Source organism: Crinia signifera, chromosome 9, assembly GCF_055691185.1.
Source record: "Crinia signifera chromosome 9, ASM5569118v1, whole genome shotgun sequence".
In the NCBI taxonomy this organism is placed as follows: domain Eukaryota; kingdom Metazoa; phylum Chordata; class Amphibia; order Anura; family Myobatrachidae; genus Crinia; species Crinia signifera.
Window position 1 is genome coordinate 115,495,091 of NC_139225.1, and position 14,737 is coordinate 115,509,827.

The window sequence follows — 14,737 nt, forward strand, 5'->3', positions numbered from 1 at the left end:
AGTGTAAAAAAAAAGCAGCCAGTACTTACCCTGCACAGAAACAAAATAGCACCCAAATCTAATGCTCTCTGCACGTTACATCTTCTCCCCCCCTGCAGTGCACATGGTTTAGTCCAAGCATGTCCAACCTGCAGCTCTCCAGCTGTTGTGAAACTACATATTCCAGCATGCCTTGCCATAGTTTTAGCATGACCTAATAGCAGAACTGTGGCAAGGCATGATGGGACTTGTAGTTTCACAACAGCTGGACGGCCGCAGGTTGGACAAGCCTGGTTTAGTCCATTAGAGAGAGAATTTGCTTTTGCCAGTGAACCAGAACCAGGCCCATGAACATTTGGGGGGATGTAATGGGGGGGTGGTGGCAACCATTTTGGGGTCATATTTGAGGCTTCAACTGAAACCCCACATGCAGCTGTAATGTCTCCACCTTACTGCAGGCACAACCATAGGGATACTCAGAACTTTGAATATTGACTAGTCTGTGGTGGATGTTACACCTATGAACGCAGCTGCTGGTATTCGAGAAGGGACCGGTAGGTGCCTCAATACAATTCAAGATGGCTGGGGCATTTACATACATCCTTGAATCTGGCCCAGCAACCTGCGTGTTCCTTGGCACTGACCCTGGAAGGCGATGGTTACTGACTGCAGTGACCTCTGCGCCATGTATGTATAGGAGGAATACGTGCAGGACCTCCCCAGGCTATGTCACAGGTGACATCTGCGAGTGCACCTACAGTAGCTTCCCTGCATGACACACCCCTGACAGAGACAAAAGACAGATATACAGTAACTGTGCAGTCCAGCAGTACAATTTCATCTACAGTTTCAGCAACACCCAATAGATAAACCTTCTGTTCCTCCTTTACAGAATTGGTCACATTTATCTCCTCCTCGCTGTCCAGAAGTAGTTGCGCAGAACACAGATCTCTGCTTCCAGCTACGTGAATCCACACAAACTGTAGTTCAAACACGCGGCAGTGATCAGTGACAAAGCTCCTGTTTAATGTTCCGCTGTCACAAGATGTAAACTAAAGGACAAAAATAGCATTTGTCTTCACGTTCTCCACTTTTCCTAGAGAAGAAGGAAGTTTCATTTAACAGGAGTGTCTAGCAGGGACACATGACAGATCTCCTCATTCTTGGGCTCAGTGTAGACATTTCTGCTGCTCTTTATCCACTGCTATTAAGAAAACAAAGATTACATTATTACACAAAGAAATACTACAATGATTTGCAATGTATGAAAACACTTAAAATCATTCTTTTAAACAGCATCATTTAGATCCATAACTTTGGAAAAGCTTAGGGGCTTTTGTTATTTTGGCAAAAAACATTATGCCATTTTCAAAATATGAATATTGATTGTAGTTTTGGAGTATACTGGTAGAGACGTAATTAGGGTTACCACCCGTCCGGGATTACTCCGGACAGTCCGGTAATTAAGACCGGCGTCCGGAGTCCGGACGGGTGGCTTTCCCGGACTATACATAGTCCGGGAATAACCCGCCCGCCGCCGCCCCCTCGTCTCCCCGCTCCCCCGCTGCCCTGCTCCCGTCCCCTCAAGTCTCCCCCGCTGTGTATGCGGGAGAGACGTGCTGCTGCGGTGCTGCATATGCTGCTGGACCGCTAGCCAATGGCCGCTCGCGGTCCAGCAGCCACCAGTTGATTGGCTGCTGGACCGCGAACGGCCATTGGCTAGCGGTCCAGCAGCGGGAGTTAGAAATGTTAAAATCATACAGCACAGCAGCACGTCTCTCCCGCGAATACAGCGGGGGAGACGTGAGGGGACGGGCAGGCAGGCACAGGCACACTGACAAGCCTGTCTGCCTCCCGCAGGCGGGGGAGGGGGTTTCTATCCCCCTTGGCAACGAGCACACTGGCACAGATCAATCCCCCTCGGCAACGAGCACACTGGCACAGATCAATCCCCCTCGGCAACGAGCACACTGGCACAGATCAATCCCCCTCGGCAACGAGCACAGAGGCACAGATCAATCCCCCTCGGCAACGAGCACACTGGCACAGATCAATCCCCCTCGGCAACGAGCACACTGGCACAGATCAATCCCCCTCGGCAACGAGCACACTGGCACAGATCAATCCCCCTCGGCAACGAGCACAGAGGCACAGATCTATCCCCCTCGGCAACGAGCACAGAGGCACAGATCAATCCCCCTCGGCAACGAGCACACTGGCACAGATCAATCCCCCTCGGCAACGAGCACAGAGGCACAGATCTATCCCCCTCGGCAACGAGCACAGAGGCACAGATCAATCCCCCTCTGCAACGAGCACAGAGGCACAGATCAATCCCCCTCGGCAACGAGCACACTGGCACAGATCAATCCCCCTCGGCAACGAGCACACTGGCACAGATCTATCCCCCTCGGCAACGAGCAGAGGCACAGATCTATCCCCCTCGGCAACGAGCACAGAGGCACAGATCTATCCCCCTCGGCAACGAGCAAATTCAGTCCACCTTGGCATCGGCATGAAGCCCCTGGCATTGAGCATATAGGTAAGTGGCACTTATGTGTCAAATGTGTATGGTGTGTTATACAGTATGTCATGGGCATTGCTTAGTGTTATATAGTATGACATGGGCATTGCGGTGTTATATAGTATGACATGGGCATTGCGGTGCTATATAGTATGTCAAGGGCATTGCGTAGTGTTATATAGTATGTAATGGGCATTGCAGTGTTATATAGTATGTAATGGGCATTGCGGTGTTATATAGTATGTCATGGGCATTGCGGTGCTATATAGTATGTCAAGGGCATTGCGTAGTGTTATATAGTATGTAATGGGCATTGCGGTGTTATATAGTATGTCATGGGCATTGCGGTGCTATATAGTATGTCAAGGGCATTGCGTAGTGTTATATAGTATGTAATGGGCATTGCAGTGTTATATAGTATGTAATGGGCATTGCGGTGTTATATAGTATATCATGGGCATTACGGTGTGTTATATAGTATGTAATGGGCATTGCAGTGTTATATAGTATGTAATGGGCATTACGGTGTGTTATATAGTATGTAATGGGCATTACGGTGTGTTATATAGTATGTCATGGGCATCATGTGTGGGCTTATGAGTAATCGGAATTACAAAGTTCATTAAAACGTGCAATGGGCATTACGGTGTGTGGCATAAAATGTAATGGCCATTATGGCATGTGGTATACTATATAATGGGTGTGCGGTGTGTCAGCATTATGACAAAAATTTTGATGCGCGCCTTCGGCGCGCACTGTCCATGTTTTCCATCCTGTGCAAAAATTTGGTTGAGTCCTGGCATAATGTGTAATGGCCATTGCAGTACATGGAATAATACATCGTGATTGGCATCACGATGTGTGGCATAACTTGTAATGGCCATTATGGCATGTGGTATACTATATAATGGGTGTGCGGTGTGTCGGCATTATGTCAAAAATTTTGCTGCGCGCCTTCGGCGCGCACTGTCCATGTTGTCCATCCTTTGCAAAAAAATTGTTGAGTCCTGGCATAATGTGTAATGGCCATTGCAGTACATGGCATAACACGTAATTGGCATCACGATGTGTGGCATAACTTGTAATGGCCATTATGGCATGTGGTATACTATATAATGGGTGTGCGGTGTGTCGGCATTATGTCAAAAATTTTGCTGCGCGCCTTCGGCGCGCACTGTCCATGTTGTCTATCCTTTGCAAAAAAATTGTTGAGTCCTGGCATAATGTGTAATGGCCATTGCAGTACATGGCATAACACGTAATTGGCATCACGATGTGTGGCATAACTTGTAATGGCCATTATGGCATGTGGTATACTATATAATGGGTTTGCGGTGTGTCGGGATTATGTCAAAAATTTGACGCGCGCCTTCGGCGCGCACTGTCCATGTTGTCCATCCTGTGCAAAAATTCTGTTGAGTCCTGGCATAATGTGTAATGGCCATTGCGGTATATGGCATAACACGGAATTAGCATCACGATGTGTGGCATAACTTGTAATGGCCATTAATGTATGTGATATAACATGTAACTGGAATTATGGTATGCAAAATCAAGAATGAAATGGAAGCAAAGGTTTAAAAAAAATCAACATAAGGCGGGTCTGGGGGCGGGTCTGGGGGTGGGGCTGGGATGGGTCAGTGGGTGTGTCAAGGGGCGGGCCAATGTCCGGGAATCTCTCAACAAAAAGGTGGTAACCCTAGACGTAATGCAGTGCAAATGCAGCAATAGCCGTGAGCTCCTAAAAAGGGGCATGGTCTCCTGGAAGGGGGCGTGGCTTTTCAGGAATACCACCCCTGTTTTCATCAGGGGGGGGGGGGGGGGCAGAAATACTTTTCAGTAACTTTTAATTGCTGGACACGAACACTCATGGTGGTTATTAGCCTGAGAGCAGAATATGGGTTCTTTAGGGCACAGCCAAATAAGAACAATCTGACAGTCTGGAGGTCATACTGAACATATCAACAGGGACCCTTAACAAGTTTTGCCACACACGTACACTGATTGGTTGGATATATACCATATATACTCGAGTATAAGCCTACTTTTTCAGAACATTTTTTATGCTGAAAAAGCCCCCCTCGGGTTATACTCGAATGAGGGTTCCATTTGAGTCAATAAGTTTTCCCAGTTTTTTTGTTGTAAAATTAGGTGCCTCGGCTTATACTCGAGTATATACGGTAGGTCTGTATCAGTATTGTATGCAAACCTGATGGTACGTGCACGATATAAATGGTGTGACATCTGTGCACATGATCAGCAAGGTCAGTGATCAGTAAGGTCAGTGATCAGTAAGGTCAGTGATCAGTAAGGTCAGGTCTCCTTCTGTAAGACCCCCGATCAGCAGCAGGAGTGCCATACTGCAGCCATTTGATGGGGGTATGGGCGACAATGATGAGCATTTCACCCAAGCAGATTTTCTGGTTCTTGCAGAGTAAAAGCACTGGCCTGCCTGCACAAGCTGAGGGTTACTCAGATCAACAACGTTTTCGCTGAGTAAACTCTTCATATGGAAGGAAATAGATGGGGAAAAACTGTAAATCGAGGGGCGAACCCCATGGCTCCTGGAAAGGGGGGTACACCAAAATAGGGGCAATAATGAAAAAGTGAAGAAATCGATAGTTGAATCACATATATATTAGAATGAGATAAGGAAAACGGTAAAGCACATAGAAGATATAAGTAAGAAGACCCAAGAATAGAATAAATAAGACACAAATAGAGTGAATAATAAAATCCACAGAAATAGACACGTGAATTTCACATAAAGTTAAAATAAAAAAACGATGCACATATATATTAAGCGAGAAGGTCACTTATATGAAGTAGCTTAAGAAGATGTTAGTACACAGGGAGTAGGTATATAGATATACCCTATAATAAAGAGGGATGTAGATAAAGATAACACGAAATAGAGAGAACAAAGCACAGAACATAGGATAAATAAAATACTAAAGTACATATTAAGGGTGATATATTGTTAAGGAGCAGATAAGGCACAAAAATAAATTCAAATCTAATCTAAGAATAAATTGGAGGGAGAGGTGGAGTTCGCCCCTTGAAGTAAGGATAAGCTGTAAAACTTTTGTATAATATTGAGCGTTCCAATGTGGGGGAAATGAAGGGTACTGTATGTAAGGCATTCTGTCATTTTAGAAATTGTTTTATACTTATGTAAGATATGTAAAATGAAAATAAAGTTGAAATTTAAAAAAAAAAACGTTTTCGCTGATAGGGCATGATTCAGAGTTGATTGACATTGTATGAATTCGCAATCGATGTAATTATGGAATGACTGCGCATGTATCCAGCGTGCATACACAAGCCAATATGTAATTGCAGCCCCCTCACAATTTGACTGACAAGAAGTCAGCGTTTGGGGGGTATTAACCGACCATTTCCTGGGAGTGTCCGAAAAAAAAGCCTTGGCACGCCTGTGTTTTTTTCAGAGGATGTGAAATCTTGACTCGGCCTCAGTCCGCCTTCCTCTGTGGAAAGGTGTGGAAGGGTCAGAGTTACATTGCACGGACTTTAAAAATAATTTGATGCTTTGTGAATTGCGTATGGACGCGCGACAGGATAGCGCGTAGATTTGCACAGGGCGGGTTTTCTTTCTGTCTAAGTGGCGGCTAACCACCCGCAGACATCTGAACATTTTCAGACGCTTGCAGGATGGTTGGCACACAGCTGCGTCCAAAGACAACTGTGTACACTGCGGGAATCTGTGGTTCACACCGGCATGAATCACAGCGGCATGAATCACAGCGGCTGTCCTGCTTTCTCAGTCATGGCCATTAGGCTGGCTCAGATCTACAGTAGTTACAGACACATTGGCACTGTAACTGGTTATTATGCTAAGCAGAAGCTCTAATGTTAAGAACACCCCCTGCCATCATAATCACATTACTCCAGGAAGACGTTATTGCAACAATCCCTGCCCAGCACAAGGTGGGCTAAACATAGCAACATTATAAACAGTCGATTCCTCAGTAGAACCTGGATATAATGATTTAATGGTTGGACGTGCTCTAACACTATGCATACATGGGTAATTGGTTCATAGAATACACACATATTGTATATTTTGTATGCAGTCGTTAGGTCGACAAAGTCTCTCATTAGGTCGACCACTACTGGTTGTCACACAATAGGTTGACACATGGAAAAAGGTTGACATGCTTTAGGTCAGTGATGGCTAACCTTGACACTCCAGCTGTTGTTGAACTACACATCCCAGCATCAGTTTTACTATTTGGCCATGCTAAAACTGATGCAGGGCATGCTGGGATGTGTAGTTCAACAACAGCTGGAGTGCCAAGGTTAGCCATCAACTGCTTTAGGTCAACATTCACAAAAGGTCGTTATGTAAATGGTCGACATGGACAAACGTCGGCATGAGTTTTTCATGATTTTTCCTTTAAGCCAACTTGTTCATACGTCACCATCCCAGCTTATATCGGATTAATGTCGACATAGACAACAACAAAAAAATATGAAAACCTTGTGTTGACCTTTTCCCATGTGAACCTTTTGGCTATGTCGACCAACAGCAGTCAACCTAATGACTGTCAACCTAGACACGGTGGACCTAATAATCTACACACTGTATATTTCTGAATGGTTTAGTCTACTTTCCATATCCAATGACTGGCTGAGTTATTATATGCCGCTGTGATTCTGTTATTACTGAACAAGTGCAAACTAACAGGAAATCTGGTTGTCATGGAAACTGCATTAGTCACCACCAGTGTGCCAGGAACACAGTGTAATATAAGATAAGTATAGTGTAGGAGTGCCAGGTTACCATGGCATAAAGAAAACACCTGTGTGTCACCTGCCTATTATATTACACTAAAGAGAGAGTGATAGCCAGAAAGGGTGGGTTACATGCCTATCTAATTGCCACATGGTCATATAGCAAAGGTAAATACACTGTCATGGTATAAGAATGTTTGCTCTAGGTCCTGTTGAACGTGTTACATTTATTGTGCATTTATAAGTTCTCTACTTGCTTTTTTTAAAACAATATCATTTGATAAATGGAAATGTTGTATCCTGACCAATCAGCATACTTCCTTACTGGTGCATAGTCAGATTCATGGTGAAGTTCATATAACAGGCCCAGCCCTTCTGATGGACACATGAATGTTTGGGGGGGAAAGTACGAACCAGCGTTAAGTGCATATGCTTTAACGCTAGTAAAATTATGTTTATGGTTTTTTCAAATGTATTAATAGTGCACTTAACATTCACTAGGGGCAGCCAGGCACTTCCTGCTCGGTGCCGCTGTCTCTGTGAATCCTCCTCCTGATTACGACATGGGCGATGTATGACTGCCCGTCAGACATACATCGCCCCTTAAAGTAGCTGTGGCCACTTCCCCAGCCCCAGACTAGCACTGTTCTATTCTTACAGCAGGGACGAGGCTAACCCTGCTGTGGGCACCAGGCTGCGCAGGAGATTTCTGGATGAGTAGCGAGACCCCAGAACTTACCTGCCCAGGCTGAAGCCTGGTGCTGTTCCCGGTACCCCTGGGCTGTGGGTACTGGGCTGATTCAAGTGTAAAAAATAGAAAAAACTGTGGGTTTTGCTGTGGAACTATGAGTCCCAGCAAGCCTGGTTCTTAAAATATGGGGAACCCCTATTCATTTTGTCCCCCGTATTTTGGGAACCAGGCCCGGCCTGCAGGCTAAAGCCAAATACGCCAGGAAAATGAAGTCTATTTTCCTTGCGTATCTGGCCGGCAATTATCGTCCGTTTATCGATTATTAGAATTCTTTTGAATGGGGATTCCTATTCGTATTCTATTAATGCTGTATCCATTGGTGCTATCAATACAAATTGCCATATTTTCGGGATAGTAAATCCCGAAAATACGAATGTTTACGAATACACCAATTTTTTACAAATTTCCTTTAGTAAATTTTCCCCTACTTGTCTGCGGGCTACAACACAGGAACAGAAATAGCAGAAACACCCACCTATATGACAGTCTATGAGGAATGCAGAAACTTCTCAAGGTTCCAAAACCTGATAGAGGGTGAGATTTATCAAATTATGGAGAGAGATAAAGTGGGGGAGATAAAGTACCAGCAAATCAGCTTCTGAAATTTCACAGGCTGTGTCTGAAAAAGGACAGGAGCTGATTTGTTGGAAGTTTATCTCTCTCCACTTTATTACTCTCCAATAATTTCATAAATCTCCCCCTAAGACTATGGCGATTAATCCAAATGCCTGGTTTGGGGTCCCTTGCCTTACACCTGGTAGTCAATTACATGAATGTATACATCCATGTGGCCTATAAATAACGCAACATACCAAGATGACATCAGAGCACTTATTCAAATCCTATTCAGTAGAACTTGGAGGTTTCCTATTTACAGAGAGAAAACTGAGACTGTGCAGTGTGGTGTAAATATACAGAACTTCTTCCATCTTACTAATGACATAGACAACGGTTTCTAGTGGAGCAGAGTAACTGTGCGGATATTACACAAGATTTATAATAGAAAACAGAACAGTGTTAATCTAACATTTCCCAATACGGCCCTGTGATATTTATCAGCGATGCCAGATATCAGGTTGTGTGGCCACAAAGACCAATGGACAGTTATTGCTCATGTTGGTAAATGTAGTCAGGCTTTCTGCACGTGGTGTAGTTACTCTGACTGCACGGACCTGCCCGCACATGGCAGCTGAGCCACAGGGTTTGTGTCTGACAAAACTGAACAGAGATCTTGTGGCTCAGCATCTGGTGTTGGCGGCAGAATGGACAAAAGTCACATACCATTATAGTTAATGAAAACGGTCATTACCTGCAAGTCACTCGATAATACTTTTCCTGGGTCGGGAATTCGGGGGAAAATAAGAATCTGCAACCTAAAGAATATAAAACACAGTTGAAAAATAAAAAAGTGACAAAATACAAAGTACAGGTAATAACTGAACCTGGAAGTACTGTACATCAGTCTTATGACGAAAGCAAAATAAAACATACAGTAACTGAACTGTTTATATATGTGTGTAGAGCAAGTCTTCTTCTCCTCTTTTATTTCCAAATACATATGGGGACCGATTCAGACCCACTCGCTCGGGCTGAATACGGGCCCTTGTCCGATGGTGGGCATTCTGCAAACCCCAGGAGCAAACAGCTTCAGTGTCCCCATAAAAAAACACGCTGGTAGCTCCTTTGGCAATGCAGACGGGCTGATGGCACATGGCGTAAAGCGCCCGTCCCCTTTTCAACCATCTCCATCTGAAGTTTAGACTGACTTTTATTTCCGGACGGGAGAGAAATCATTAGATGGTGGGTGATCATAATGGAGCAGTGATCAGAATGGACGTTACATGAGTAAGACCAGGGTTGCCGACCCTCCCGGAATTTCCGGGAGTCTCCCGAAAATCGGGTACCCCCTCCCGGCCCCCGGAAGGGTGGGCAACCCTCCCGGATTCAGGGGGGACCCCCGCTGACCCCCGGATCGCGGCATTAAAATGCCGCAATCCTCGGGTCTCAGAGGAGGGGGCGGAGCTAAAACGGCACAATCGCGTCATTTTAGCCCCGCCCCCTCCATGGAGATCCCTGAATTAGCTGCTTTTACCAGTAAGGGGCGGGGCTTAGTGATGTCACGCTCAAGCCCCGCCCCCTGAGCGGCTGCTGAAACTCTCCTCTCCGGGCTTCTCCCGGAGAGGAGAATGTTAAAGTCGGCAACCCTGAGTAAGACATATACAATAACATTCTTACCTTCTCATGTAGATAAGTAGGACGACTGCGGCAACAACTACTATGGATGGAATTAGGGAAAGTAAAATGATGGATGTTGTTCTCCCACCGTCTCTGCCTGAACGAATAAGAAACAGGTCAGCAATCTGAGGCACATGGGAGTCGGCATCCACCTCTGGCAGCTTGTTGGTCTGGTTTACCCAGTGCAGCCTCCAGATTACAGTACTGCCCTTTATGCCCTCATCATATGGTACTGAATGGAGGTTGCACATGGGGCCTTATTCTAGTTCACTCTTTCTGCCAAAATCCTTCTTAGATGGACAAAACCATGTGCACTGCAGGTGGGGCAGATGTAAAATGTGCAGAGAGAATTAGATTTGGGTGGGGTTTTACTTCAAAGTGAGATCTATATTGCAGTGTAAAAATAAAGCAGTCAGTATTTATCCTGCACAGAAACAAAATAACTCACCCAAATCGAATTCTCTCTGAACATTTTACATCTGCCCCACCTGCAGTGCACATGGTTTTGTCCATCTAAGAGGGATATTGTCAGAAAGAGTGAACTAGAATAAGGCCCATGGTTCCCTGACGGCCAGTAGCAGCGCAGTCATACCATGAGCGTATTACTATTTATATTGGGGAGGGATCTTACTGTAGCCACTGTCTTGGATGAATGGGGCTAAGAGATCATTTCTTATTGCTGTGATACAGTATGTGGCAATGCAAAAATTGTATTTACAATACATTTTGGTCAATTGTCCATTTGTGTCACGTAAACAGTTCCTATAGTGCTAGTTACCCCAATACATTCCCTATGAGGTGTAAGGCAAACCTTCCAGTGTAGATGTGATTTGCCATTTCAGAATGGAAATGCATGTCCGCTGCCAACAATTGTACAATTAGCATTGCTCTGATCAGTAATCCGGACCATACACACATCGGTGCATTATACATGGGCATTCTGGATGGGACAGAAGATTCAAACACGTCCTTTATCAACGGTGCTGCAGTCACGTTAAACAGCCCTTATAGTTGCGCCTAGTTATCAGCGGGTTTACGAATGCCGGGTGTCTATTTGTGCATTCTTTCTTGACAATGTCAGCTAGCAGAGGTGTGGCGCTTTGTGCCAAGTCTGCCGTATTATTAAAGCATCAACTATTTACAAGGCAAAATCAAGGCACAAAGTCCTGCAGCGCTAGCAGCTTACAAGCTACAACATTAACCCATAGTATCCGGCAATAGATCCTTTCTATGCAGGACTCCAAGGTGGAAGAATAGTGGAGGCAGTGGGGTGAGGGAGTGTGCCCCTTACATGTTATGACTGGTTGCATGCAATGCAAATTTCATTGATTGGAAATACTTAGAGCGATTAGCTACACTGTGCGCCATCATGCCCAGGGGCTCAGAGAAAGCATCATTTCTATATATGTATATAGATGTGGTTTATAATGGATAGGAGAAGGTGCTCTCTACAAATACATAATTTGTTAAAACCATGTCACTGTATAATTACATACTGTAATACACTGTAAGTACAGTCCAACAGTTTTCGGCAAGAACATCACATATGAGTAATCCCTTTTCCCCTTATTTTAAGAGTACCCTTAATTCACAAGCGGATAGTTTCTTATTGCTTGTCTCAATTTTTAACGCTATGGTATACAGCAGTGGTTCTCAACCTAGGTCCCCAGGACCCCACACAGTTCACGTTTTCTAGGTCACCCAGCATGTGCACAGGTACATTCATTACTCACTGACACATTTTAAAAGATCCACAGGTGGAGCTAATCATTCTGTGTGGAGACATGGAAAACGTGCACTGTGTGGGGGTCCTGAGGACCGAGGTTGAAAACCACTGGTATAGAGGGTGGAAGTGATGTTCAGATCCCAGCTGCTGTGCTAAAGTGGGGTAGTTAGTCTTACAAAGAAGAAGAGAAAGAACGCGGTGGCACAGCGATAGTTTTGAAGAGGAATAATCACCATGGGATGTATAATAAAAAGTTTTAATTATAAAAAAACACATATAGTAAATGGATTGACAATCACATATACTGGATATAAAATCAAAATGATAAAATCTCACTGTCAGGATGGATGGTGGAGCCACCCAGGCTCAAGGATTGGGTTTTGGTCCAATTGGTAAGTGCACTTTACCAAGGCCGATGTGAACAGTGCCGCTACTTGGGATAGTGGCAAATTAGGGAGGAAGTTATGTCCACTCAGTTGGGGAGTGTCTAAATGGAGAGCCACAAGGGAAGTCAGTGGATGGGAGGTGGGACAATTGTAGATCCAATGGCCAGAAGTGCCTGAGGCCGGTGTGCCAGTTGATAGAGGGGCAAATGGATCCCCGTGGGGTGACCTCTTTGAGGTGACTAAGATGGTGATCCACCTGAAAAGTCAGGAGATCAGTTCTATAGAGGGGTGGCAGTGGTCCTCAGGATGGTACCCGGGGGACTTGACTGGGACAGGTGGCTGTGGTGTGGATGCCACACCTGGAGATGGATCTCTGTTAGAGGTCCCATGCTTGTGTACCCGGGGGGGAGGAGTCTCGACAGGTGGCTGAAGGTGGTGAAGCTCACCTGGAGATGGATCTCTGTTGTTGTGGTCCCAAGCTGGATGTGGTGGTCCTGTAGATGGATCTCCAAAGCGGCACTAAACGTAAGCGGTGGGTGGTAGAGGGTGGCTGAAGGTCCAATGCTGAGAGTGAGGGGGTCACAACCTAACACGTTTCACCAGTTCAACTGGCTTTATCAAAGTTGATAACCGTTGAACTGTTCACATCGGCCATGGTAAAGTGCACTTACCAATTGGACCAAAACCCAAGCCTTGAGGGTGGGTGGCTACACCATCCATCCTGACAGTGAGATTTTATCATTTTGATTTTATATCCAGTATATGTGATTGTCAATCCATTTACTATATGTGTGTTTTTTATAATTAAAACTTTTTATTATACATCCCATGGTGATTATTTCTCCTCAAACTAGCGCTGTGCTACCACGTTCTTTCTCTACTGGTATAGAGGGTACTTGATTTTTATTTTTTAACATACTCTGTGCCCCCTCAAGGTAGCATCAGGCCTGTAATGGTTAAAACAGTTCCAATCCGGAGTACATATTTTGCAAAGAAGTCATTGATATTTACTGTACCTGGCAGAGTCTTTTCCTCACTCCACTCACTCCACAGGTAGCTATCAGTTGCAAGGCCAGGTAACCGTACCCGCACTTTCACAGTATAGCTGATGTCAGGCAGTACATTGGGAATTTCTTTACTTACACCAGAAAAGTCCTAAAATATAATAAAACTACTGATAGTGATGTCCAATCATTTATTGCATACATAATAGGCTTACGTATACAGACATAACATTTTTTTTTCTTAATTATGGTAATTTTGTCTCAAGATTAAGGAATATTTACACAACTTGCCAAATGCAGACATGTAAATTAATTGTTCTATTGTTTTCAAGGTAATGAGGACCTCCCTTCTCTGAACTGTTCAGCGTGCATCATTAACGATGTGGAATGTACATACTTAACGAGATAGTAAAAGATATGGGCCATTCTGAGCGATATCTTTTACTTTGTCTAGAATGTATATACCCAAAATCATACATAGCCAAAATCTTATATAGTCAAAATTGCCAAGTGTATAGTCAATATTGGTGGTTTTGGCCTTCGGGGAATCAAGGAAAATCACACATAGCCGAAATCGCACCGTGTGTATGCGCCTTGACACACACACCTTGCAGCCTTGCGAGTCCTTTAAATGGGAAAGGGGTAGGAAAAGGGGATCTGGGAGGAGATAGAACCTGAGCACAAGCGACCCTGAAAAATTTTTGGGATAAGGTTTTATCTCTAAATCAAGTTCAGAAAAGTAGTTACCACAATAATTTTTTGTCAAACAACCAATTGATTGGTGTATAGTGACGTGGCGGTGCTCCCCTGAGAGTAAGAGTCATGTATCGAAAGTAAAGAAGGAAAAATACTCTCTTTTGTTTGGGGGCACTCTTTTAAATTGTCAAAATATATGTCGGATACTGAGGAAGCTCCACCCCCAGCGAAACGGCCGTCTGACCAAGCCGCACTAGCGGCTCACCCCCACTCCCCGCCGCACTTGCGGCCAACGGCAGATCCGGACCCCATGTGACAGCAGACCGGGCAGAGGCTATTAGGTAAACGGCGGTAACTGCTACTTCTTACTTATTGTACTGCTGAAATCTCCCATTGTGACACCACAAACAGCAGCTCTTTCCGCTCTCCTCCCAGGCTCCTATTCTATTACTGTACCTATCCACTTACTCACGCAGACAGGTGCCGCTCATCTGCTATCAATGCTCTACCTTATAGCACATAGCAGAAAGCAGCGCTCCTACCCCCAAGAGTAAGACGCCTAATATACTAAATCCCATTCACATATCCCTACCTCTAGGGGTACTCATCTCCAACATAGTATAGATAGCATTTAACCCTGCACTGTATCCAATACAACAAGGTATTTGTGCTACTAAAAGG

The 14,737-nt window shown here is 44.7% G+C and overlaps 1 protein-coding gene across 4 annotated transcripts in view; it reads right to left on the reverse strand.

Moving 5' to 3' along the window:
* Nucleotides 1-340: 340 nt before the first annotated feature.
* Nucleotides 341-14,737, reverse strand: part of LOC146035865 (interleukin-13 receptor subunit alpha-1-like) — a 55,588-nt gene continuing 41,191 nt past the window's right edge. The window contains exons 9-12 of one of the 4 annotated variants that reach the window (XM_083159553.1): nucleotides 13,373-13,511; nucleotides 10,245-10,341; nucleotides 9,319-9,382; nucleotides 341-1,180 (exon numbers count right to left, since the gene is read on the reverse strand). In XM_083159553.1, coding sequence (XP_083015679.1) covers nucleotides 1,094-1,180; nucleotides 9,319-9,382; nucleotides 10,245-10,341; nucleotides 13,373-13,511 — 387 coding nt within the window. In that variant the 3' untranslated portion in view covers nucleotides 341-1,093. Of the gene's footprint in view, nucleotides 1,184-9,318; nucleotides 9,383-10,244; nucleotides 10,342-13,372; nucleotides 13,512-14,737 lie in introns of all 4 variants that reach the window. The other 3 variants (XM_083159552.1, XM_083159555.1, XM_083159554.1) reach the window with 3 other exon arrangements.